General features: G+C 43.7%; 1 protein-coding gene across 1 annotated transcript in view; it reads left to right on the top strand.

Annotated features, from left to right (window-relative positions):
- LOC120046762 (sorting nexin-29-like) overlaps positions 1-23,819 on the top strand; it is a 165,725-nt gene extending 141,906 nt beyond the window's left edge. Inside the window, exons 19-21 of the mRNA XM_038992250.1 lie at positions 12,773-12,913; positions 19,645-19,784; positions 22,103-23,819. Of these exons, the coding sequence (XP_038848178.1) occupies positions 12,773-12,913; positions 19,645-19,784; positions 22,103-22,232 (411 nt within the window). The 3' untranslated portion in view covers positions 22,233-23,819. The remainder of the gene's footprint in view (positions 1-12,772; positions 12,914-19,644; positions 19,785-22,102) is intronic.
- The last annotated feature ends 2,760 nt before the right edge of the window (positions 23,820-26,579 follow it).

The following is a 26,579-nucleotide window of genomic DNA, read 5'->3' as shown; positions in this document are numbered from 1 at the left end:
CCAACCAGTGCTCCCGCACATTGGCTAACCGGGCTATCTGCATTGTGTCCCACCACCCACCAACCCCTCTTTACGCAACTGCTACTCTCTGTTCATCATATATGCAGAGTCACTTTAACCATATCTACATGTACATACTACCTCAATAAGCCTGACTAACCGGTGTCTGTATGTAGCCTCACTACTTTTATAGCCTCGCTACTGTATATAGCCTCACTACTGTTTTTCACTGTCTTTTTACTGTTGTTTTTATTTCCTTACTTACCTATTGTTCACCTAATACCTTTTTTGCACTATTGGTTAGAGCCTGTAAGTAAGCATTTCACTGTTGTGTTGGGCGCACGTGACAAATAAACTTTGATTTGGGAGTAGTGACTTTCCTCAGCCACAGTGTGTTATATGTGCAAATGTACTATCTCACAACTCAATGAAACCTTCATTCTTGCACAGACATTTAGAAACAAAACATGCCAATTTGAATAATAAGCCACGGGAGTTTTTTTGTGTGAGAATTAAGATGACTTTCAAGTAGTAAGACATGTATAAAAGCAACAGATATCATTAATAAGAAGGGGCTAGAAGCGTCTTATATGGTGAGCTACCGAGTGGCTAGGACAGGCAAGCCCCATACTATTGTGAAGGTCTTAATTCTTTCTGCTGCCGCGGATATGGCTGGGACAAAGCTGGGGGTAAAGGCCAAATAAACTATACAGACAATGCCTTCATCAAACAACACTGTTGTGTTGAGATGTTTTGAAACAATTACTGCTTTGCATACAAGCCAGTGAGTTCTATGCGTTACAGCTGGATGAGTCAACAGACGTGGCGAGCCTGGCACAGCTCCTGGTATATGTCCGTTACGTTTATAGGGGGTCAATTAAGGAAGACATCCTCTTCTGCAAACCACTGGAAACCAGGACAACAGGAGAGGATATTTTTAAAGTACTGGACAGCTTTGTGACATCAAATGGACTTTGGTGGTCAAGATGTGTTGGTATCTGTACCGATGGCGCAAAAGCCATGACAGGGAGACATAGTGGAGTGGTAATGTGCGTGCAAGCATTTTCTCCCGATGCCACTTGGTGGATGCTGCAGTGTACCCGAGAGGCTCTTGCTGCCAAGGGAATGCCTGACAGCTTGAAAGATGTTTTGGACACTACAGCGAAATTGGTTAACATTGTTAAAGTAAGGCCCCTGAACTCTTGTGTATTTTCTGCATTATGCAATGATATGGGCAGCGACCATGTAGTGCTTTTACAACATACAGAAGTCCAATGGTTATCAAGGGGCAAAGTATTGACATGTTTTTTTGAATTGAGAGAAGAGCTTAATGTTTTCTTTACTGACCATAATTTTCACTTGTCTGACCGCTTCAATGATGACGAGTTTGTCACACGACTGGCCTATCTTGTCTGACCCTGGTGCTAGAGGGGGTACGCAGCTGGCGGTTGAATCTTTGAAGTGGTATGGTACTATAAAAAGTTTGAGAACCACTGGTGTAGAGGATCATTGTACCATCTAAACCGCTGTAAAATATATTTTCCATAACCAAAAATATTGTATTTTCAGCTGCCGAAGTAAAAAGACAAAAACTAAACTTAAGAACGGGAAGCATAGAAATTGCGCAAATAGAACATATCTACCGCTACTTAGACTTGCTTTCAATCAGAATGACAGTAAAGATGAGGAAGCGTATTGCTTGTCTTGTGAGTTGGAGGTGATTCGGAAAGGGTGAGGTCAAAAGAGGCAAGATGGGGAAGAGAGTTGGAAAGAAATTAATCGAAGGCAGACGTTACAAAGTTGAAGTCGCCAAGTACGAAGAGCGGTGTTCCATCGTCAGGAAATTAGCTTATCAAGGTGTGAAGCTCATTGAGGAACTTTCCAAAGGCACCTGGTGGGCGATTGATGACAATGTTAACTTCTCTGCGCTACGGATCCCTTTAGCGGGATCATTTTCCTAAACAACCGCTGAATTGCAGGGCGCAAAATATTACTAAAAATATTTATAATCATGCAATCACAAGTGAAATATACCAAAACACAGCTTAGCTTGTTGTTAATCCACCTATCGTGTCAGATTTTGAAAATATGCTTTGCAGCGAAAGCAATCCAAGCTTTTGTGAGTGTATCAATCAATGCTAGAACAGCTAGCCCCAAATTAGCATGGTCACGAAAGTCAGAAAAGCAATAAAATGAATCGCTTACCTTTGATAATCTTCGGATGTTTGCACTCACGAGACTCCCAGTTACGCAATAAATATTATTTTTGTTCGATAAATATTACTTTTATAACAAAAAAACGCCATTTGGGTTGCGCGTTATGTTCAGAAAACCAAAGCCTCGTTCCGTTCGACGAAAATTCCAAAAAGTATCCGTAATGTTCATAGAAACATGTCAAATGTTTTTTATAATCAATCCTCAGGTTCTTTTTAACAAACATAATCGATAATATTTCAACCGGACCGTAACCTATTCAATAAAAGAGAGAAAGAAAATGGAGAGCTACCCTCTCGCGCGCAGGAACTAATCAAAGGACACCTGACTAGTTTTGAAAAATCTCGCTCATTTTTCAAAATAAAAGCCTGAAACTATGTCTAAAGCCTGGTCACAGCCTGAGGAAGCCATTGGAAAAGGAATCTGGTTGATATTTTTTAAATGGAAGAAAGACGGGCAAGGAAACACAGATAAAAAAAAGAAGAAAATCACTTCCGGGTTAGATTTCCTCAGGTTTTCACCTGCAGTTTTGTTATACTCACAGACAATATTTTGACAGTTTTGGAAACTTTGGAGTGTTTTCTATCCTAATCTGTAAATTATATGCATATTATACGATCTGGACCTGAGAAATAGTCCGTTTACCTTGGGAACGTTATTATTATTATATAAGAGGTTAATCTTGAGCGGACAAGTGACAGCGACATAATGGAATTCAAATGAGGAGATTGAAAGGTGAGAGAGGGAGTAATGAGAGTCTTCAGTTAGGAGAAATTAGTAGCCCTGTGCTACCACTGTGACGACCGGATGCTCTTGGACTATGAGAGAAAACGTAGTCAGATGAAGAAAGAGCAGCTGGAGGAGCAGTGTTCTCTGGGGTGATCCATGTCTCCGTCAGGGCCAAAAGGTCAAGGGACTGAAGGTTAGCATAGGCTAAGATGAACCCTGCGTTCTTGTCCGCAGACTTCCAAACGCTGCCAGCGACCCAGAATTCCACATGGGTTGTGCGCGCAGAGTGCACTAAATTAGAAGGGTTCAACCAAGGGGTGGGGAGCGTCTGTAAAGTCTACAGGGAGAGGAGCGATCAGGTATAGAAAACATACACATATTTGCCACAGCCACAAAAGAGAAAAATTAGCAAATAACTAGGTAAGATACTCAAGTGAGAGAGTGGTGTGGTGCCTTCCTCGAAGAACTCCGCAGAACAACTCATCAGAACGGTCTTTGGTTTGGCGACGGTCTTAGTTTTGTTGTCGAGACCAACACTGACACGACTGCCACTGAGAAACCAGGGGAGGCTGAATTACTAACACTAATTTCCTAGGAGAGGAGAAACCACTCCCCCTCCAATGCAGCTAATGACTACATTAACAAGTCCCTGATTGCCCTGCCCCTTGATCCTGGTTGATGTGTCAACAATAATCTGCAAATTATGAGCAGTCAGCAATTCACACGCCAAGTAGTCTACTGGGAAGACATTCAGCACTTAAAGTAGATGGCCTTACCTAGCAAAAAGACAGTACTAGACAACATATAAGGACAATCACTCCTGGATATATCAGGAGTCATCTAGCTATAGAATGAAGCACATTCTGTGTTTAATTTCATGGCTGAAAGTGAAGGATAACAGGCAAGGAGTTTTTTCCGACTACTGTAGGTGATCTGACCACGAAAAACTCTGGGCCCTAGAAGTTTCAGGCAGGTGATGAATATAGCGGGACATTCTTTTAAATCAAGGACAAGATCATATCAGTGATATAGCTTAGCATACAGCCTGCTTTGAAAGTGTCTTAGCTGGAGAACAGAATGTTCCAATGCTATTGTTAGAGCTCTTACACACACACAACATCTTATTACAACGTCTGCCCACCTACATTGCTTCTACTTCTTCCACTCATTATGGTAAAACTCACATCCCCACTACCTGGGCACCCTGGTCTGTTGTCAGCTATTTGGTGCTGCCTGTACTGTAGTTGCAGTGTTGTCCCCCGAGGTGAGCAGGAGGCCTCAGTCTCCATAAGGGTTTCCTGAGAGGAAGAGGTGAGCCTATTGCTTTTACCACAGTTGGTAACCTACAATTACCCTGCCTGTCAGGAGAAAGCTGGCTATGCTAGCCGACCAGACTGTAGCTCATACTTACGTTCTTCAGAGAGAGAGAGGGAGTACATAGTAAATTGCATTATTTACTAGATAGATTACAGTTCAGTTGTATGTATTTAAATGTTTTATTTAACATTTATTTAACTAGGCCAGTCAGTTAAGAACACATTCTTATTTACAATGAACGCCTACCAAAAGGCCTCCTGCGGGGATGGGGGCTGGGATAAAAAAAAAATATATATATAGGACAAAACACATCACGACAAGAGACAACACTACATAAAGAGAGACCTAAGACAACAACATAGCAAGGCAGCAACACATTTAACAACACAACATGGTAGCAGCACAAAACATGGTACAAACATTATTGGGCACAGACAACAGCACAAAGGGCAAGATGGTAGAGACAACAATACATCGCGCAAAGCAGCCACAACTGTCAGTAAGAGTGTCCATGATTGGGTCTTTGAATGAAGAGATTGAGATAAAACTGTCCAGTTTGAGTGTGTGTTGCAGCTTGTTCCAGTCGCTAGCTGCAGCAAATTTAAACGAGGATCGACCCAGGGATGTGTGTGTTTTGGGGATCTTTAACAGAATGTGACTGGCAGAACGTGTGTTTTATGTGGAGGATGAGGGCTGCAGTAAATATCTCAGATAGGGGGGAGTGAGGCCTAAGAGGGTTTTATAAATAAGCATCAACCAGTGTGTCTTGCAACGGGTATACAGAGATGACCAGTTTACAGAGGAGTGCAGTGATGTGTCCTATAAGGAGTATTAGTCGCAAATCTGATGGCCGAATGGTAAAGAACATCTAGCCGCTCGAGAGCACCCTTACCTGCCGATCTACAATGAAGAAAGCCAGAGCATCAAAGTAATAGCATTCCATATTTAAATACAATAATGGGTGTGCTTCTAGCACTGTGCCTGATTGAAGTATAAAACGCTGAGTTAGGGCTGCACAATCTATCTAAATCACACTGAAATTGCAATATTGACATGTGCAATATCCATATCGCAAGAGATCCATATTGCATGAGTCATGCTGTGGCGCAGGCCTACCCTGAGTCATGCTGTGGTGCATCCCTACCCTGAGTCATGCTGTGGCGCAGGCCTACCCTGAGTCATGCTGTGGTGCATCCCTACTCTGAGTCAAGCTGTGGCGCGGGCCTACCCTGAGTCATGCTGTGGCGCAGGCCTACCCTGAGTCATGCTGTGGTGCATCCCTACCCTGAGTCATGCTGTGGCACAGGCCTACCCTGAGTCATGCTGTGGCGCAGGCCTACCCTGAGTTATGCTGTGGTGCATCCCTACCCTGAGTCAAGCTGTGGTGCATCCCTACCCCGAGTCAAGCTGTGGCGCATCCCTACCCCGAGTCAAGCTGTGGCGCAGGCCTACCCTGAGTCATACTGTGGTGCATCCCTACCCTGAGTCATGCTGTGGCGCAGGCCTACCCTGAGTCATGCTGTGGCGCAGGCCTACCCTGAGTCATACTGTGGTGCATCCCTACCCTGAGTCATACTGTGGTGCATCCCTACCCTGAGTCAAGCTGTGGCGCAGGCCTACCCTGAGTCATGCTGTGGCGCAGGCCTACCCTGAGACATGCTGTTGCGCAGGCCTACCCTGGGTCATGCTGTGGTGCAGGCCTACCCTGAGTCATGCTGTGCTTCAAGCTTACCCTAACTCATGCTGTGGCGTAGCCCTACCCTCAGTCATGCTGTGGCGTCGGCCTACCCTGAGTCATACTGTGCTGTAGCTTTCCTATGATCAAAATCCACATATTGTTCTGAGATGTATTTTGGGCATGTCTCTCAATTCTTTGCAAATCATTTGCACCATTGTAGGAAAAGTGCTAACTTTCAGATTACCCAGAATCATCTCAGCATGGGTGTCTGCTTAAGTGAGCTAAACATATCAGTTCCCCTCTCTAAAACATTCCTCTGTCTGTCTCTGTCTCCCTCCCTCCTTCCTTTAAATGAACTGGTCTGTTTCTGTAAGGCAGTACAGTAATGAGCAGTTGTAATGCCACTGGTGTTGTAAATGACAGAATTTCCTCTCCCAGTCTATCTGGCTGTTGATGAATCACTCGCTGCTCCTTCTATCTGACATTAAGACTATTGATGAGTCACTCTCTGCTCCTTTCAATAGCCTTGTTAGTCTACAATAACACATTAACCGCCTGTTCAGGCTGAATTGAAAGAGGTGGTGAGAACACATAACAAGTAAAACAGGGCCAACTTGCAGTTAAGTATCTTGTTTGTGTTAAAGGGTGAAGCTTTGAATTTGGCCCCTAGATGTATGTTGTTTTAATGATAATTATTATATTCTCTGTACCAGGGGCTCTGTACTCAGGGCTGCCTCCCTTGAAGATAACTTGAGAGCTGAGAGAATTGATTTATTTTGACTAACTGAAAGATCAGTCAACAATATTCTATAAAGTTGTGCCGGTCCTTGAAATAGAGTTTGAGAAACACTGTTCAAATATATTTTTACTCTCCATATACAACAAAAACATGTCACTATAATTTGTGCACCATTTTATAATAGTTGCAATTTGAAATTCATTCATGATACAGTAATATGGTTTTTGAATAGTAAGCTTGCTACTTTCGACAGTAATAGTTGAAATACAATGTAATCAGAATAGTTTGGATCGGACCCAGGCCACGGCTGTCACATTTGAGAATCGATCTGTTTTTTCTAATGCAGAGTGTTGGATTTAACCAAATATTTTGTGAAAGATAATGAAATAATGAATTGCCAATTACTGAGGAGGATGTAATAGCTGCTCTGTGGATCATGTGTTGCCATAAATCCGTATGATAATGATTAAGCCCAAAGTGGATTAAGTTTACCGTGAGCCTGGTGTTTAATGTCTAAGAGGAGGCTGGCAGTGGGACTACAACCTTAATCATAGTGTGTGTTGCAACATTTTACCTTGTGTCTGTGTGTACAGTGAGTTTGAATGCATTGTCTTTGTGTGTGTGTGTGTGTGTGTGTGTGTGTGTGTGTGTGTGTGTGTGTGTGTGTGTGTGTGTGTGTGTGTGTGTGTGTGTGTGTACATTGTTCCTGTGCATGTATGAATGCATTATGTCTTTGTGTGTGTGCGACTACAGTACAGTGCCTTGCAAAAGTATTTATCCCCCTTGGCATTTTTCCTATTTTGTTCCATTACAACCTGTAATTTAAATAGTTTTTTATTTGGATTTCATGTAATGGACATACACAAAGTAGTCCAAATTGGTGAAGTGAAATGACAAAAATAACTTTCAAAAACGGAAAAGTGGTGCGTGCATATGCATTCACCCCCCTTTGCTATGAAGCACCTAAATAAGATCTGGTGTAACCAATTACCTTCAGAAGTCACATAATTAGTTAAATAAAGTCCACCTGTGTGCAATCTAAGTGTCACATGATCTGTCACATGATCTCAGTATATATACACCTGTTCTGAAAGGCCCCAGAGTCTGCAACATCACAAAGCAAGGGGCACCACCAAGCAAGCGGCACCATGAAGACCAAGGAGCTCTCCAAAACTGTCAGGGACTAAGTTGTGGAGAAGTACAGATCAGGGTTGGGTTATAAAAAAATACCAAACTTTGAACATCCCACGGAGCACCATTAAATCCATTATTAAAAAAATTGAAAGAATATGGCACCACAGCAAACCTGCCAGGAGAGGGCCGCCCACCAAAACTCATGGATCAGGCAAGGAGGGCATTAATCAGAGAGTCAACAAAGAGACCAAAGATAATCCTGAAGGAGCTGCAAAGCTCCACAGCGGAGATTGGAGTATCTGTCCATAGAAACACTTTAAGCTGTACACTCCACAGAGCTGGGCTTTACGGAAGAGTGGCCAGAAAAAAGCCATTGCTTAAAGTGTTCGCCAAAAGGCATATGGGAGACTCCCCAAACATATGGAAGAAGGTGCTCTGGTCAGATGAGACTAAAATGTAGCTTTTTGGCCAACAAGGAAAACACTATGTCTGGTGCAAACCCAACACCTCTCATCACCCCGAGAACACCATCCCCACAGTGAAGCATGGTGGTGGCAGCATCATGCAGTGGGGATGTTTCCTTGGCAGGGACTGAGAAATTGGTCAGAATTGAAGGAATGATGGATGGCGCTAAATACAATGAAATTCTTGAGGGAAACCTGTTTCAGTCTTCCAGAGATTTGAGACTGGGACGGAGTTTCACTTTCCAGCAGGACAATGACCCTAAGCGTACTGCTAAAGCAACACTCGAGTGGTTTAAGGGGAAACATTGTTCAAAGCCAACATGTTCAAAGCCCCGACCTCAATCCAATTGAGAATCTATGGTATGACTTAAAGATTGCTGTACACCAGCGGAACACATCCAACTTGAAGGAGCTAGAGAGGTTTTGCCTTGAAGAATGGGCAAAAATCCCAGTGGCTAGAAGTGCCAAGCTTATAGAGACATACCCCAAGAGACTTGTGCTGTAATTGCTGCAAAAGGTGGCTCTACAAAGTATTGACTTTGGGTGGGTGAATAGTTATGCACGCTCAAGTTTTTTCAGTTTTTTTGTCTTATTTGTTTCACAATCAAAGATATTTTGCATCTTCAAAGTGGTAGGCATGTTGTGCAAATCAAATGTTACAAACCCCCCAAAATCTATTTTAATTCCAGGTTGTAAGACAACAAAATAGGAAAAATGCCAAGGGGGGTGAATACTTTCACATGTTACTGTATGTGTGTGTGTGCGTGCGAGAGTACAGTGTGTGTGTGTGTGTGTGTGTGTGTGTGTGTGTGTGTGACTACTCTGTGTGAGTGTGTCAGGGAGCAGTTTTCCAAGAGTGTGTCACGTTCTGACCCTAGTTATTGTGTTAATGGTTTGTTTTAGTGGGTCAGGACGTGAGTTGGGTGGGCATTCTATGTTTTGTGTCTGGTTTGTCTATTTCTGTGTTTGACCTGATATGGTTCTCAATCAGAGGCAGCTGTCAATCGTTGTCCCTGATTGAGAACCATATTAAGGTAACCTGTTTGGTGTTGGGTTTTTGTGGGTGATTGTATTTCGTGTCAGTGTTCGTGCCACACGGGACTGTTTTCAGTTTGGTCACGTTTGTTGTTTTTGTATCTTGAAGTGTTCAGTTTACTTTCATTAAAATATGAACACTTTCCACTCTGCGTCTTGGTCCGATCCCTACACCTCCTCTTCAGACGAAGAGGAGGAAATCTGCCGTAACAGAGTGCTGGTCTTATTATGAGGTGTGAGGTCTTTAATGTTGGTCCAGGTTGGCCAGCCGGCCCCAGTGGCCACCCTCTTGCCCTGTTTCACCCGAACACTTTGATCGCACACACATAACATACACACACACATTCCCCCTTAAACTACAGTAACGAACAAACAACAGGTTAATCTTCAGACAGTTTAAAATGCTGCCGATGTTGTTTTCTCTTTACTCTACAGCATGTCCCTCACTTCCTCTATAATTGCACACTTGCCAGATAATAAAAAAAAAAAAAACACTTTGGAAAGTTGAAAAGTGTCCCCTGAGAAAGAGGCGTCCTGGGCCAAAGCTTCAGTGTTTCCTGTGCTGTGTGTTGCTGGGGTCTAAAATTCAGCAAGTACTGTACTGTATTAGGAAGTAGAGAGGTGATAAAGTAGCAGTAAGTACTGTACTGTATTGGGAAGTAGAGAGATGATAAAGTATTATGAAGTACTGTATTAGGAAGTAGATAGTTGATATAGTATTAGGAAGTACTGTATTAGGAAGTAGAGAGATGATAAAGTAGCAGTAAGTACTGTCCTGTATTAGGAAGTAGAGAGGTGATACAGTAGCAGTAAGTACTGTCCTGTATTAGGAAGTAGAGAGGTGATAAAGTAGGAGGATGTACTGTCCTGTATTAGGAAGTATAGAGGTGATAAAGTAGGAGGATGTACTGTATTAGGATGTAGAGAGGTGATAAAGTAGGAGGATGTACTGTCCTGTATTAGGAAGTAGAGAGATGATAAAGTAGGAGGATGTACTGTATTAGGAAGTAGAGAGGTGATAAAGTAGGAGGATGTACTGTATTAGGAAGTAGAGAGGTGATAAAGTATTATGAAGTACTGTATTAGGAAGTAGATAGTTGATATAGTATTAGGAAGTACTGTATTAGGAAGTAGAGAGATGATAAAGTAGCAGTAAGTACTGTCCTGTATTAGGAAGTAGAGAGGTGATACAGTAGCAGTAAGTACTGTCCTGTATTAGGAAGTAGAGAGGTGATAAAGTAGGAGGATGTACTGTCCTGTATTAGGAAGTATAGAGGTGATAAAGTAGGAGGATGTACTGTATTAGGATGTAGAGAGGTGATAAAGTAGGAGGATGTACTGTCCTGTATTAGGAAGTAGAGAGATGATAAAGTAGGAGGATGTACTGTATTAGGAAGTAGAGAGGTGATAAAGTAGGAGGATGTACTGTATTAGGAAGTAGAGAGGTGATAAAGTAGGAGGATGTACTGTATTAGGAAGTAGAGAGATGATAAAGTAGGAGGATGTACTGTATTAGGAAGTAGAGAAGTGATAAAGTAGCAGTAAGTACTGTCCTGTATTAGGAAGTATAGAGGTGATAAAGTAGGAGGATGTACTGTATTAGGATGTAGAGAGGTGGAAAAAGTAGCAGTAAGTACTGTCCTGTATTAGGAAGTAGAGAGATGATAAAGTAGGAGGATGTACTGTATTAGGAAGTAGAGAGGTGATAAAGTAGGAGGATGTACTGTATTAGGAAGTAGAGAGGTGATAAAGTAGGAGGATGTACTGTATTAGGAAGTAGAGAGATGATAAAGTAGGAGGATGTACTGTATTAGGAAGTAGAGAGGCGATAAAGTAGCAGTAAGTACTGTCCTGTATTAGGAAGTATAGAGGTGATAAAGTAGGAGGATGTACTGTATTAGGATGTAGAGAGGTGGAAAAAAGTAGCAGTAAGTACTGTCCTGTATTAGGAAGTAGAGAGGTGATAAAGTAGGAGGATGTACTGTATTAGGAAGTAGAGAGATGATACAGTAGGAGGATGTACTGTATTAGGAAGTAGAGAGGTGATAAAGTAGGAGGATGTACTGTATTAGGAAGTAGAGATGATAAAGTAGGAGGATGTACTGTATTAGGAAGTAGAGAGGTGATAAAGTAGGGGGATGTACTGTATTAGGAAGTATAGAGGTGATAAAGTAGGATGATGTACTGTATTAGGAAGTAGAGAGGTGATAAAGTAGTAGGATGTACTGTATTAGGAAGTAGAGAGGTGATAAAGTAGGAGGATGTACTGTATTAGGAAGTAGAGAGGTGATAAAGTAGGATGATGTACTGTATTAGGAAGTAGAGAGGTGATAAAGTAGGAGGATGTACTGTATTAGGAAGTAGAGAGGTGATAAAGTAGCAGTAAGTACTGTCCTGTATTAGGAAGTAGAGAGATGATAAAGTAGGAGGATGTACTGTATTAGGAAGTAGAGAGGTGATAAAGTAGGAGTAAGTACTGTCCTGTATTAGGAAGTAGAGAGGTGATAAAGTAGGAGTAAGTACTGTCCTGTATTAGGAAGTAGAGAGGTGATAAAGTAGGGGGATGTACTGTATTAGGAAGTAGAGAGATGATAAAGTAGGAGGATGTACTGTATTAGGAAGTAGAGAGATGATAAAGTAGGAGGATGTACTGTATTAGGAAGTAGAGAGGTGATAAAGTAGCAGTAAGTACTGTCCTGTATTAGGAAGTAGAGAGGTGATAAAGTAGGAGGATGTACTGTATTAGGAAGTAGAGAGGTGATAAAGTAGCAGTAAGTACTGTCCTGTATTAGGAAGTAGAGAGGTGATAAAGTAGGAGGATGTACTGTATTAGGAAGTAGAGAGATGATAAAGTAGAAGTATTCCATTAGTGGAAACCAAGACTGTTCTCAGGGCAGGTCTGCCGGTTTTGACTAGCAGAAGTGACTTTTCGTAGCATGTTAGGAGAACTTACGCAGCAGGTTAAGAGAATTGGGTTAAGGTTAGGAAACGGGTTAGGGTTAACTAAAATGCTCAAATTGTCCCCGACGCGACTGAAACATATCTAGCTACAGCCATGTCTTTCTCTTGCGCTCTCCTCTCTCTTCCCTCTCTCTCCCTCCTCCAGTTGTAATTGCCCTCTTATCCTCCCCGTCACAATCCCCAGTGTCTGCCTGCCGCAGACCATCAGCAGCTGAACAAAGGAATCCAATGCGCTACTTTAATAATGCATGAAAATAGCAACAAGTCACATGCAGAGAGTGGAAGAGTATGTTTTACTGTCATACTGTATATTACAATATTATTGAGAATACAGAAGAACCTTGAGACGTTATGGTTGGCTAATTTCCTCCTTTCTGTAGACTGAGTGGTTTTGCAGGAATTTTGTAAGAGTAGGATTTGTACCCCAGAAAATAGCATATTCTGATTGTGTTGTTGTTGGTGTTTGTTGGTGTTGTTGTTGGTGTCGTACCTGTTCCGTAGGTGTACATCCGTATCCTGGACAACGAGTGGAATGTCTACAGACGCTACACAGAATTCCGGGCGCTCCACAACCACTTACGCTCACAATTCCCACAGGTCGACACCTTCAGCTTCCCACCCAAGAAAGCCATAGGGAACAAGGTATGCACGGTCAGGAAAATCGCATGGTCACCCTCTGTCAATGTTGTTTTGAATGACCTGTAGTCAAATGTATTGAATCTGAATGTATTTTTAAGTCATATTGTGGTCACTTGTCCATCACTTGGATCGACAGGCTTAGATGTTAGCTACAGTAGCCCCTAGCCAACATTACCTCTCTTTATCTCCTGTCTTCATCTCTCTAGCTCTCTTTATCTCCTGCCTTCTTCTCTCTAGTGCTCTTTATCTCCTGCCTTCTTCTCTCTAGCTCTCTTTATCTCCTGCCTTCTTCTCTCTAGCTCTCTATATCTCCTGCCTTCTTCTCTCTAGCTCTCTTTATCTCCTGCCTTCTTCTCTCTAGCTCTCTATATCTCCTGCCTTCTTCTCTCTAGCTCTCTTTATCTCCTGCCTTCTTCTCTCTAGCTCTCTTTATCTCCTGCCTTCTTCTCTCTAGCTCTCTTTATCTCCTGCCTTCTTCTCTCTAGCTCTCTTTATCTCCTGCCTTCTTCTCTCTAGCTCTCTTTATCTCCTGCCTTCTTCTCTCTAGCTCTCTTTATCTCCTGCCTTCTTCTCTCTAGCTCTCTTTATCTCCTGCCTTCTTCTCTCTAGCTCTCTTTATCTCCTGCCTTCTTCTCTCTAGCTCTCTTTATCTCCTGCCTTCATCTCTCTAGCTCTCTTTATCTCCTGCCTTCTTCTCTCTAGCTCTCTTTATCTCCTGCCTTCATCTCTCTAGCTCTCTTTATCTCCTGCCTTCTTCTCTCTAGCTCTCTTTATCTCCTGCCTTCATCTCTCTAGCTCTCTTTATCTCCTGCCTTCATCTGTCTAGCTCTCTTTATCTCCTGCCTTCTTCTCTCTAGCTCTCTTTATCTCATGCCTTCATCTCTCTAGCTCTCTTTATCTCCTGCCTTCTTCTCTCTAGCTCTCTTTATCTCCTGCCTTCATCTCTCTAGCTCTCTTTATCTCCTGCCTTCATCTCTCTAGCTCTCTCTCCTTCCTCTCTTGCTCCTTTTCTCCCTCCCTCTCACTATCAGTTCCAGAGGGAGGGAGTCTGTTTAAGTCTCTCAGTAGAGTAGAGTGGGCTGTGGGTGCTTCTGTTACAGAAGTTGTAGAGTAACTTTGACATGGAAACACAAAGGAGTGCACTAGGCCTGGGGGCAGCGTTTAAAACTAGAGAGGGTAAGAGGGTGTTTGGGAGCTTACAGTAAAGATGCAGGGGGGATATAGAGACAGGATTGTGTTGGTAATTGTGTGTATGTGTTTGTGTGTGTGTGTGTGTGTGTGTGTGTGTGTGTGTGTGTGTGTGTGTGTGTGTGTGTGTGTGTGTGTGTGTGTGTGTGTGTGTGTGTGTGTGTGGTGTAATCATTATGTCTGCTGAGCTGAAGTATCTGTCATGTATTTTTAATCTCCTCATTGTTTCTTCTGATTCCCTCCCTGCTTCCTTCCCTCTATCCTCTCAGAAGGAACACTTTGTAGAGCCGAGGCTTAGTTCTTGTCCCAACAGGTGAAGCGGGGTGCACTGGCATAAATCCCCCCCCCATCTGATCTCCTCTGATGGAGAGAGTTATGCTGTTACTTGTCCTTTAACAGCACTGTAGTCAAACAGATCAACTGTTCCCTTTATATCACTGACAGGGGACGTTCAGTTCTCTCTTTTCACAGAACACAGCATCCTTGCAGCTAGGGAAAGTTCTTTCTAAAGTAGACTGAGCGATGCTGGGGCTTACGTGTTGAATGTGTTAGTTAATGATGGAGGAATGGTAATGCTACTGTGATCAGTGATCATGAGGAGCCTCTCCAAACCCTTTTTAGTGTAGCATAGACGTCTGCTACGGCATGGATGAAAGGGGAGAGTTGTCACAGGTGATGGGGAAACAGGAAGGAACATAGACACACACACATACATACGCAAACACACACTGTGCCTCAGATCCATCATGGTTATACTCAATGGCAAGCCAGAGCTAACAACCTTACACACCGAGGACCCTGGCTCATCATGCCTGCTAAACACACACACACACACACACACACACGCAGAGCACCTGGTCCAGAGAGAGAGAGAGACGCTGAGCTAATCTTGTCAGTTGGCTAAAGCTACTGTATGGGACTGTATAGAAAGCTAATCGTAGTACCACAGTACCTACAGGTTGCGTTAGCTTGCAGGATCAGGTTAGCGTTAGCTTGCAGGATCAGGTTAGCGTTAGCTTGCAGGATCAGGTTAGCGTTAGCTTGCAGGATCAGGTTAGCGTTAGCTTGCAGGATCAGGTTAGCGTTAGCTTGCAGGATCAGGTGTATGACTCATGGAATGGAATACAAGTAGTGTTGTGTGATGAAACTGTAATAAATCTCAGTTTTGTGATATGTCAAGCACCATAACTGCAAGTGTACGTAAGAATCCCAGCTCAATATATTACCGCGGCAACAATATCTGAGCATCACTCGGCATCCTGCTGTATCTGAAAATCTCCTAACTGCATTGACATAGCAACACACACACACACATACACACACACACACACACACACACACACACACACACACACACACACACACACACACACACACACACACACACACACACACACACACACACACACTCCCCCCTGCCACTGACAGCTTCTAAACAGCTGATTTGTCAAGGGCTCGGTGGGCAAACACGCTAAATGTTCCCGAGCGCGCCTGTCAAATCTGTCCTGATGGCCACGCCATCACCACAACTGCAGGAGGAAGAATGATGACATCAAAGGCTGGGACTGTCTGTCTGCTCTGCTCCCTCTGCCCAGAGTTTAACTGTCAGGGTGTCTCTCCTCTGATTCACAGAGAATTGTTATTGCTTTGGAGGTTTTCCCTCTCTATATTTCTATCCCTCGCGCTCTCTCTCCATCTTTCCCTCCTGTGTTCCTTTCATTTGAATCAAATCACTCCACTTTCCGATCGCTGCCATCTTCCTCCCCTGTTGGACTGCTTTGTAGAGGCAGTGTTCGGGGACTCAAACCAATCACAGAGCACTTCCTCCCCTGTTGGACTGCTTTGTAGAGGCAGTGTTCGGGGGTTCAAACCAATCACAGAGCACTTCCTCCCCTGTTGGACTGCTTTGTAGAGGCAGTGTTCGGGGACTCAAACCAATCACAGAGCACTTCCTCCCCTGTTGGACTGCTTTGTAGAGGCAGTGTTCGGGGGTTCAAACCAATCACAGAGCACTTCCTCCCCTGTTGGACTGCTTTGTAGAGGCAGTGTTCGGGGGTTCAAACCAATCACAGAACTGTTAGCTGTTTTTTAAACAACATCTTTCTGATGATAACAATATATAAGATTGTTAATAATTAAGGAATCTTTTATGTTGTGTTCACATATAATATGCATGTAACGCCTTTAATGATGACAATGTCCTCATGTCTGTCTCACTAGGACTGTGGTCCTCTTGTGTCACCATGTCCTCATGTCTGTCTCACTAGGACTGTGGTCCTCTTGTGTCACCATGTCCTCATGTCTGTCTCACTAGGACTGTGTGGTCCTCTTGTGTCACCATGTCCTCATGTCTGTCTCACTAGGACTGTGGTCCTCTTGTGTCACCATATCCTCATGTCTGTCTCACTAGGACTGTGTGGTCCTCTTGTGTCACCATGTCCTCATGTCTGTCTCACTAGGACTGTGGTCCTCTTGTGTCACCATGTCCTCATGTCTGTCTCACTAGGACTGTGGTCCTCTTGTGTCACCATGTCCTCATGTCTGTCTCACTAGGACTGTGGTCCTCTTGTGTCACCATGTCCTCATGTCTGTCTCACTAGGACTGTGGTCCTCTTGTGTCACCATGTCCTCATGTCTGTCTCACTAGGACTGTGGTCCTCTTGTGTCACCATGTCCTCATGTCTGTCTCACTAGGACTGTGGTCCTCTTGTGTCACCATGTCCTCATGTCTGTCTCACTAGGACTGTGGTCCTCTTGTGTCACCATGTCCTCATGTCTGTCTCACTAGGACTGTGGTCCTCTTGTGTCACCATGTCCTCATGTCTGTCTCACTAGGACTGTGGTCCTCTTGTGTCACCATGTCCTCATGTCTGTCTCACTAGGACTGTGTGGTCCTCTTGTGTCACCATGTCCTCATGTCTGTCTCACTAGGACTGTGGTCCTCTTGTGTCACCATGTCCTCATGTCTGTCTCACTAGGACTGTGGTCCTCTTGTGTCACCATGTCGTCATGTCTGTCTCACTAGGACTGTGGTCCTCTTGTGTCACCATGTCCTCATGTCTGTCTCACTAGGACTGTGTGGTCCTCTTGTGTCACCATGTCCTCATGTCTGTCTCACTAGGACTGTGTGGTCCTCTTGTGTCACCATGTCCTCATGTCTGTCTCACTAGGACTGTGTGGTCCTCTTGTGTCACCATGTCCTCATGTCTGTCTCACTAGGACTGTGGTCCTCTTGTGTCACCATGTCCTCATGTCTGTCTCACTAGGACTGTGGTCCTCTTGTGTCACCATGTCCTCATGTCTGTCTCACTAGGACTGTGGTCCTCTTGTGTCACCATGTCCTCATGTCTGTCTCACTAGGACTGTGGTCCTCTTGTGTCACCATGTCCTCATGTCTGTCTCACTAGGACTGTGGTCCTCTTGTGTCACCATGTCCTCATGTCTGTCTCACTAGGACTGTGGTCCTCTTGTGTCACCATGTCCTCATGTCTGTCTCACTAGGACTGTGTGGTCCTCTTGTGTCACCATGTCCTCATGTCTGTCTCACTAGGACTGTGGTCCTCTTGTGTCACCATGTCCTCATGTCTGTCTCACTAGGACTGTGGTCCTCTTGTGTCACCATGTCGTCATGTCTGTCTCACTAGGACTGTGGTCCTCTTGTGTCACCATGTCCTCATGTCTGTCTCACTAGGACTGTGTGGTCCTCTTGTGTCACCATGTCCTCATGTCTGTCTCACTAGGACTGTGTGGTCCTCTTGTGTCACCATGTCCTCATGTCTGTCTCACTAGGACTGTGTGGTCCTCTTGTGTCACCATGTCCTCATGTCTGTCTCACTAGGACTGTGGTCCTCTTGTGTCACCATGTCCTCATGTCTGTCTCACTAGGACTGTGGTCCTCTTGTGTCACCATGTCCTCATGTCTGTCTCACTAGGACTGTGGTCCTCTTGTGTCACCATGTCCTCATGTCTGTCTCACTAGGACTGTGGTCCTCTTGTGTCACCATGTCCTCATGTCTGTCTCACTAGGACTGTGGTCCTCTTGTGTCACCATGTCCTCATGTCTGTCTCACTAGGACTGTGGTCCTCTTGTGTCACCATGTCCTCATGTCTGTCTCACTAGGACTGTGTGGTCCTCTTGTGTCACCATGTCCTCATGTCTGTCTCACTAGGACTGTGGTCCTCTTGTGTCACCATGTCCTCATGTCTGTCTCACTAGGACTGTGGTCCTCTTGTGTCACCATGTCCTCATGTCTGTCTCACTAGGACTGTGGTCCTCTTGTGTCACCATGTCCTCATGTCTGTCTCACTAGGACTGTGGTCCTCTTGTGTCACCATGTCCTCATGTCTGTCTCACTAGGACTGTGTGGTCCTCTTGTGTCACCATGTCCTCATGTCTGTCTCACTAGGACTGTGTGGTCCTCTTGTGTCACCATGTCCTCATGTCTGTCTCACTAGGACTGTGGTCCTCTTGTGCCACCATGTCCTCATGTCTGTCTCACTAGGACTGTGGTCCTCTTGTGTCACCATGTCCTCATGTCTGTCTCACTAGGACTGTGGTCCTCTTGTGTCTGTACACACACGTGGATAAACATGCCTGTGTGCATCTGTCTTAGTTGTTTTCCACTCTTCTAGCAATATCTTCATGTATCTGTGTCTGTGCCTTCAGTGTTGATGTCCATGCTGCCTGAGTGTGTACATATGCACGTTCTCCATAGTCTCATCTCTGTGTTGATGTGTGGGGAGTGTAATATGAGATCTACTATAGTAACACGAGACATCTGGAACAGACAGGTTAGGGACGGTGGCAGAAAAATAACTACGGAGTGAGAGAGTGAGACACTAATTGTAAATACTCTTCTACATGAAGGAAAAACACACTACAACAACATATTTGGTTGTTGATCATTTCTAGACAACCATTTTCAGAACTTGCCATAGATTTTCAAGTAGATTTAAGTCAAAACTAAGGAACATTCACTGTCGTCTTGGTAAAATGGTTTAAGTTGAGATTTTGTCACTGGCCTACACACAATACCCCATAATTTCAAAGTGCAATTATGTGTTTAGAATGTTTTACAAATTCATTAAAAATGAAAAGCTGAAATGTCTTGAGTCAATAAGTTGCATGGACTCACTCTGTGTGCAATAATAGTGTTTAACATGATTTTTGAATGACTACTTCATCTCTGTACATATAATTATCTGTAAGGTCCCTCAGTTGAGCAGGGCAATTCAAACACAGATTCAACACCAAAAGACCAGGGAGTTTCAGTCTGCTTTTCACCAGACACTGGGAGATGAATCCACCTTTCAGCAGGATAATAACCTAAAACACAAGGCCAAATCTACACTAGAGTTGCTTACCAAGACGACAGTGAATGTTCCTGAGTGGTCGAGTTACACTTCTAACTTTCTGACTGAAATGGTTGTCTAGCAATGATCAATAACCAATTTGAAAGTGCTTGAAGAATTTACAAAATGCTCTCTCCCCCCTCCCTAAGTATAGTATTAACGTCTACCTCTCCTCTGTCCTCTCCTGTCCTCAGGATGCCAGGTTTGTAGAGGAGCGTAGGAAACAGCTGCAGTCGTATCTGAGGATGGTGTTGAACAAGCTGATCCAGACCCTGCCAGAGTTCTCTGCTAAACCCACCAAGGAGACCCTGCTGCAGCTGCTGCCCTTCTGCCTGTGAGTGACCCCACTGTCTGTATGTGTGTGTACGTGCTTCAGAGTGTGCATCTGAGTTTGAATTGTCGGATGGGGTAAACACACATTTTACAAAGTGCTTCTTAATAATATATTGCCTGACACATCTGAGTCCTCTAGATAATGCTAGTTGTTCAGTAGACACCTTCAAAGTGACTTGTTGTGCCAGCCCAGTTATAGCATCCAGTCATTTACTGCGTTGTTCACACCAATTCCCACAACAGTTGAGGCTGTGACCTCTCAGTGAGCGCGACCAATCACAGATCCTGACAATAATCAAATTTCCTGTTCTGGCAGCTGATAGTCTTAACACCGAGGTTCTAAAACTGAGATCAAATAAAGAGCGGAGTTGATCTATCCTCTGATATCTACATTCACGATAGGCTGGATGACCCGTCCAAAATGGTGACCTCTCTGAGCGATTCCTAGTGTGGCCGCCATGTTGTTAACGGGCCCCTGGTTAGGATGGAGAGAGGAAGAAAGAGAGAGATGAAAACCTGATTCGTCAAAAGCTGCACTTCCTCACTCCTCTCTTGGGAGGGGACTCAGTCTCACCTCACCCCAAATGTGTCCCCTTAGTTTCAGCAGTCATCACGTTCTGCCCAAAAGTGTCCCCTTAGTTTCAGCAGTCATCACGTTCTGCCCAAAATGACCCCTTAGTTTCAGCAGTCATCACGTTCTGCCCAAAATGACCCCTTAGTTTCAGCAGTCATCACGTTCTGCCCAAAATGTCCCCTTAGTTTCAGCAGTCATCACGTTCTGCCCAAAATGACCCCTTAGTTTCAGCAGTCATCACGTTCTGCCCAAAATGACCCCTTAGTTTCAGCAGTCATCACGTTCTGCCCAAAATGACCCCTTAGTTTCAGCAGTCATCACGTTCTGCCCAAAATGACCCCTTAGTTTCAGCAGTCATCACGTTCTGCCCAAAATGACCCCTTAGTTTCAGCAGTCATCACGTTCTGCCCAAAATGTCCCCTTAGTTTCAGCAGTCATCACGTTCTGCCCAAAATGACCCCTTAGTTTCAGCAGTCATCACGTTCTGCCCAAAATGACCCCTTAGTTTCAGCAGTCATCACGTTCTGCCCAAAATGACCCCTTAGTTTCAGCAGTCATCACGTTCTGCCCAAAAGTGTCCCCTTAGTTTCAGCAGTCATCACGTTCTGCCCAAAATGACCCCTTAGTTTCAGCAGTCATCACGTTCTGCCCAAAATGACCCCTTAGTTTCAGCAGTCATCACGTTCTGCCCAAAATGACCCCTTAGTTTCAGCAGTCATCACGTTCTGCCCAAAAGTGTCCCCTTAGTTTCAGCAGTCATCACGTTCTGCCCAAAATGACCCCTTAGTTTCAGCAGTCATCACGTTCTGCCCAAAATGACCCCTTAGTTTCAGCAGTCATCACGTTCTGCCCAAAATGACCCCTTAGTTTCAGCAGTCATCACGTTCTGCCCAAAATGTCCCCTTAGTTTCAGCAGTCATCACGTTCTGCCCAAAAGTGTCCCCTTAGTTTCAGCAGTCATCACGTTCTGCCCAAAATGGCACACAGAAAACTGAGTTCTAGCCTCATTTATAAATATTGTGTAGAAACTATTCTAAAATACTACTTACAAAACGGATTTTAGAATGTTGTATAAATAGTGTGATTTATCAAACAATCCTACGAGCGTCAAATGCACACCAATAGGAGATAACCATTGACAAATACCAACTGTTCTTGGCCTCAGTGCTTGTGCGTTACCTTGGCTATTTGCATTTCAAAACACCTCTAATTAACCAAATGGTCAAAATCATCCCTTTAAAGCCTGTGGGTATATACACTGAGTGTACAAAACATTAGGAACACTTCCCTAATATTGAGGTGCACCCCCCTTTTTCTTCAGAACAGCCTCAATTTGTCAGGGCATGGACTCTACAAGGTGTCCAGTGTGTTCCACAGGAATGCTGACCCATGTTGACTCCAATGCTTCCCACAGTTGTGTCAAGTTGGCTGGATGTCCTTTGGGTGGTGGATCATTCTTGATACACACAGGAAACTGTTAAGCGTGAAAAACCCAGCAACGTTGCAGTTCTTAACACAAACCAGCGAGCCTGGCGCCTACTACCATACCCTGTTCAAAGGCACTTCAATATTTTGTCATGCCCATTCACCCTCAATGAGACACATACACAATCCATGTCTCAGTTGTCTCGAGGCTTAAAATTCCTTCTTTAACCTCACTCCAAGTGACATCAATAAGGGATCATAGCTGCGTTACTAACCTCTAGTTTCCTTTGCTGACCTCTTGACCTTTTGTCTCCCCCCAGGGACATTCCAGTGGCCAGCGAGGGGAGCAGTAAGACGGCCCGGTCCAAATCCTCGTCAAGCTTCCCCATACTTGGGCGCAGCCACAACCAGGAGGGCCGCAACCTAGAGCCCCAGAGCGGCGACCTCTAACTTTTACCCACTGACCTGTGACCTCTGACCTCTTCTTTGATTGGATTAAACAGAAGAGTTTGTTGGTGCTCCTCCTGGATGGATTATGAGCCATAGAGAGGGACAGCATGACAGTGAAGGCTATGCAGGCGAGAGGCATGACACTGCTCCTCCTTTAGGCTTTCTACAGGTTTCCAACAGCAGGACATTATATCCTCCCTCTCTGGGATCTACAGAGGCAGACTCTTCCTTCTCTCTGACCCTGCCTGAAGATTTACTTAAAGACCACACGTGGAATAGCTGGGTCTACAACAGACATTGAACCAAGATGGGGGGGACTGTTTCCTAATTTTACTCAGATTTGTAGTGAAACTGTATCATGGTCATGGTGCCTCAGTGTTTTCTAGCTTTTTTGCAGTGAGGGGAGGGGACATATAGAAATGTGTTCTTTATACAATGTTTTTTTCTTGGCGAATGTCAGCATTTTGGTGCCATTTTTGATTTTGACATCATCCCTTTACCTGACATTAGCCAAAGAGATGGGCGTTCATCTTTTATATTTCTGTTACCAAACTGTTACCATACGATAATCTGTACAATGTCATATTCCATCACACAATTTAAGGATTTTATCAATGCAAATAAGTCTGCTGGATTGACTATCCAGCTGTTCCAATGATTGTGAACTGAATGTAACTTAGCAGGAGACTTAACAGTGAATAGATCGTAGATGAACGCTTGAAGAGAAGCTTGATCAAGTGCATGAAACGTGTACACTGCTTTAACTTAAATACATACAGTACATATTACTCAAGAATAGAGATTACTGGACTTGGAAAGAAAATAAGAGATTACTTGGCAAATATTTGATGGAAGTTGTTCTTGTGACTGCCCCCAGTCAGCTGTCCAATCAGAACTGTTAAAATAAGACGTAAACAGGAAGTAGCAGATGATAACCTAGAATGTAAATCAGTTTGTACACATCAATAATATGATCAAATTATAAAATTATTACCACTCTTCTTTTGAAGCACAATAATCAAGTATTAATGATAAACAATAAACATTTTTCATTAACTACGACAAACGGTGCTGGTGTTACATATTGTATGTTAAACATTTAATGGAGAAACAGTTATCATAATGTCTGCAATCATGGACCCTGGTTAGACACAACAAAACGCTCAATTGATCTATTCTTTCTACTCAGGCGTTAAGCGATGTTATCCCGGCCACTCTTTTACAGTACCAGAGAGGAGGATGTCGTCTTTGCCACTACTAAACCAAGGTTAATTATTGTTCCTGTCACATGGCTAGGACCAGGAGTTTTCCCCAGACCATGTGACCTGACCTGGAGAAACTCCGGACCCTAGTTGTAGGCTGTAACTAGAGCCCAGAGTGTTTCCTGGTCATTTAATTTCTAAGACTGAGAGGGTTTGCCTGTCAGATCACATGGTCAGGAGAAGGAAAAACGCCTGGCCTTCCACAGCACTCCTATCTTTAGAGGGCTTCTCTTGTACCTTCTTTCCTAGCTTTTAGCCCAACAGTCTGCCTTACATCACTGTCAGTGGCACAGAGAGACTAATGAATAAAGGGGTTCATACTGTACATACATACCAACGGTGTTGTGTTATTGTGGTGTTCTACATAATTCTAAAGCAGTAACAGAATGGGACAATGTTTGTTCTTGATGATTAATTAAGGGCATGAACATTAGAAATGTAAATAAAATCGGATGGATGTACATTATGTATACTTAAGCAATAAGGCATGAGGGACTGTGTTATATGGCCAATATACCACAGCTAAAGGCTGTTCTTGGCACGACGCAATAAGGCACCTCGGGGCCTTATTGCTATTATAAACTGGTTACCAACCTAATTAGGCTAATTAGAGCAGTAAATATAAATGCTTTGTCATACCCGTGGTATACGTCTGTCAGCCAATCAGCATTCAGGGCTCAAACCACCCAGTTTATAAATTAGTGTACATACTGTGTTTGGTATATGTATGGTGGATAGATGTGTGTATGGATGAAAATTAAAATATATATACACTACCAGTCAAAAGTTTGGACACACCTACTCATTCAAGGGTTTTTCTTTATTTTTACTATTTTCTACATTATAGAATAATCATGTAGTAACCAAAAAAACATTTTATATTTGAGATTCTTTAAGGTAGCCACCCTTTGCCTTGATGACAGCTTTGCACACTCTTGGCATCGCATGGCTACTTTGAAGAATCTCAAATCTAAAATATATTTTGATTTGTTTAACACTTTTTTGGTTACTGCATGATTCCATATGTTATTTCATAGTTTTGATGTCTTCACTATTATTCTGAAATGTAGAAAATAGTATAAAATAAAGAAAAACCCTTGAATGAGTAGGTGTGTCCAAACTTTTGACTGGTACTGTATTTCTACACACACTCACGGGCCAGTTTATTAGGTACACCCATCTGGTCCGACATGCTGACGCGATGATATTACGCAATTGCTGCAGATTGGATGGTGGTACATTCACGCTGCGAACAGCCCGTTCCATCTAATCTCAAAGACGCTCCATTGGGTTGAGGTCTGGGGAATAACAAGGCCACTCAAGTAAACTGAACTCGCTGTCATTTTCCAGGCCATGTTTTTCCACTCCTCAATTGTCCAGTGTTGCTGATTTTTTGTTGTTGCGGTCTTTATCTTTTGCATATCGATGAATACAGTTCTCTCATTGACATGATGGCTCAGTGGGATAGGATTGTATATCAGCATGCTTTTACCTTTTTTTCCCGAAGGGCATGAAGGCAACAGTGACCTCCGTTAAGACGAGGTCACAGCGTGAACAGATCTTTACTAACACAGACTGGTTGTGCTTTTTATACAGTAATAGCCCACATCATTTAAATACCAGAAAGCTTCGTTTTATTTTTTACATTGACATGAAAGGCAAGAAAAGGTATGACTGTATAGTTTGGGAACTTAATGAATGGGGAATCTGTGAGGCTTGGAATTTAAAGCTAGGGATTTTGCATGAATCTTAGTGGAGATTCTAGCAGTATGTTATGCCATTATTTACCATTGCTTCTTCCCCATCTGATTACAGCTTGGCAGGTCTGTGTAGGTAGCCTGTGTAGCTGTTGGTGTGATGGAGTGGCCATCTTGGCCAGTGGCCACCTATTCATTGTTGGAAAACCAAGGTTCCCTATACCGGATAATACTTTACTGTTCTTCTTACTTGACTCAAAGGCGGGCGGCAGGGCAGCCTAGTTGTTAGAGCGTTGGACAAGTAACCAAAAGGTTGCAAGATTGAATCCCCGAGCCGACAAGGTACAAATCTGTAGTTCTGCCCCTGAACAAGGCAGTTAAACCACTGTTCCTAGGACATCATTGTAAATAAGAATTTGTTCTTTAACTGACTTGCCTAGTTAAATAAAGCTCAAGTTTTAAAAAATTAAAAGGATACATCCCAAATGGCACCCTATAGAGTGCATTACTTTCAACCAGAGGTCAAAAGTAGTGCACTATATAGAGAATATAGCCTCAGACTCCCTGGCTGTAGATAATTGCCAGTAGCTCGTCCATCCATAGTTCTCGGCTAGCCTAGTACATCTCACACACGTCACAAAGCGCTCAAAGCTTTAACAATAGGCCCAGTGGCTCTTTTGATCAAGCATCCACCTGTGATCTAATCACTTTGAAAATCCATGCAGCTGCTACCGTCTACGAGGGCGGAAGCTAAGTGAACTTGTATTGTTAGCTGAGCTGCGTGTAGAACTGTAGGGCTCCACCTCTCTCTCCAGCCTGTATCAAGCTGTGCGGGTATAGTACTGTAGGACTCTCCAGTTAATCTTAACCACAGAGATGTACTCTGGTCTCAGTCCAGAGTGATTGTGTCGAGGAGGAAGCCGGTCTCAGAACCTAATTGGCGAGTTAATCTCATCAAGTTGGGTGGGATTTGAGGACTGATGCCCTGAGGGAGGGGAGAGAAATGGGGAATGATTCAGACCACAACAAGACATTGGCCCAGATATTGAAACGCAATTAACACACTTTAACGCAGTCACATCTGTTCTGTTCCTTCACGAGTCCAGTCTTATAACTTAAGGCGGCAGGTAGCCGAGCGGTTAGAGGCGAGCCAGCAGCTGGAGAGTTGCCAGTTCAAATCCTAGGTCTGATGGGAACAAATATGGTGGGAAGTGAGCTGGCAACTGGAGGGTTGTCTTTCAAATCCTAGATGCCATTGCCTGCCATTGTACCCTTGAGCAAGACACTGAACCTGTATATGTGTCTTTCGGAGGGGTTGGGATAAAGCAAAGTCACATTTCGGGTGGAACTTGTGAACAATTGACCAATAAAGTGATCTTAATCTTAGT

Source organism: Salvelinus namaycush, chromosome 4 (genome assembly GCF_016432855.1).
Source record: "Salvelinus namaycush isolate Seneca chromosome 4, SaNama_1.0, whole genome shotgun sequence".
NCBI lineage: Eukaryota > Metazoa > Chordata > Actinopteri > Salmoniformes > Salmonidae > Salvelinus > Salvelinus namaycush.
This window is presented reverse-complemented; position numbering and strand designations above follow the sequence as displayed.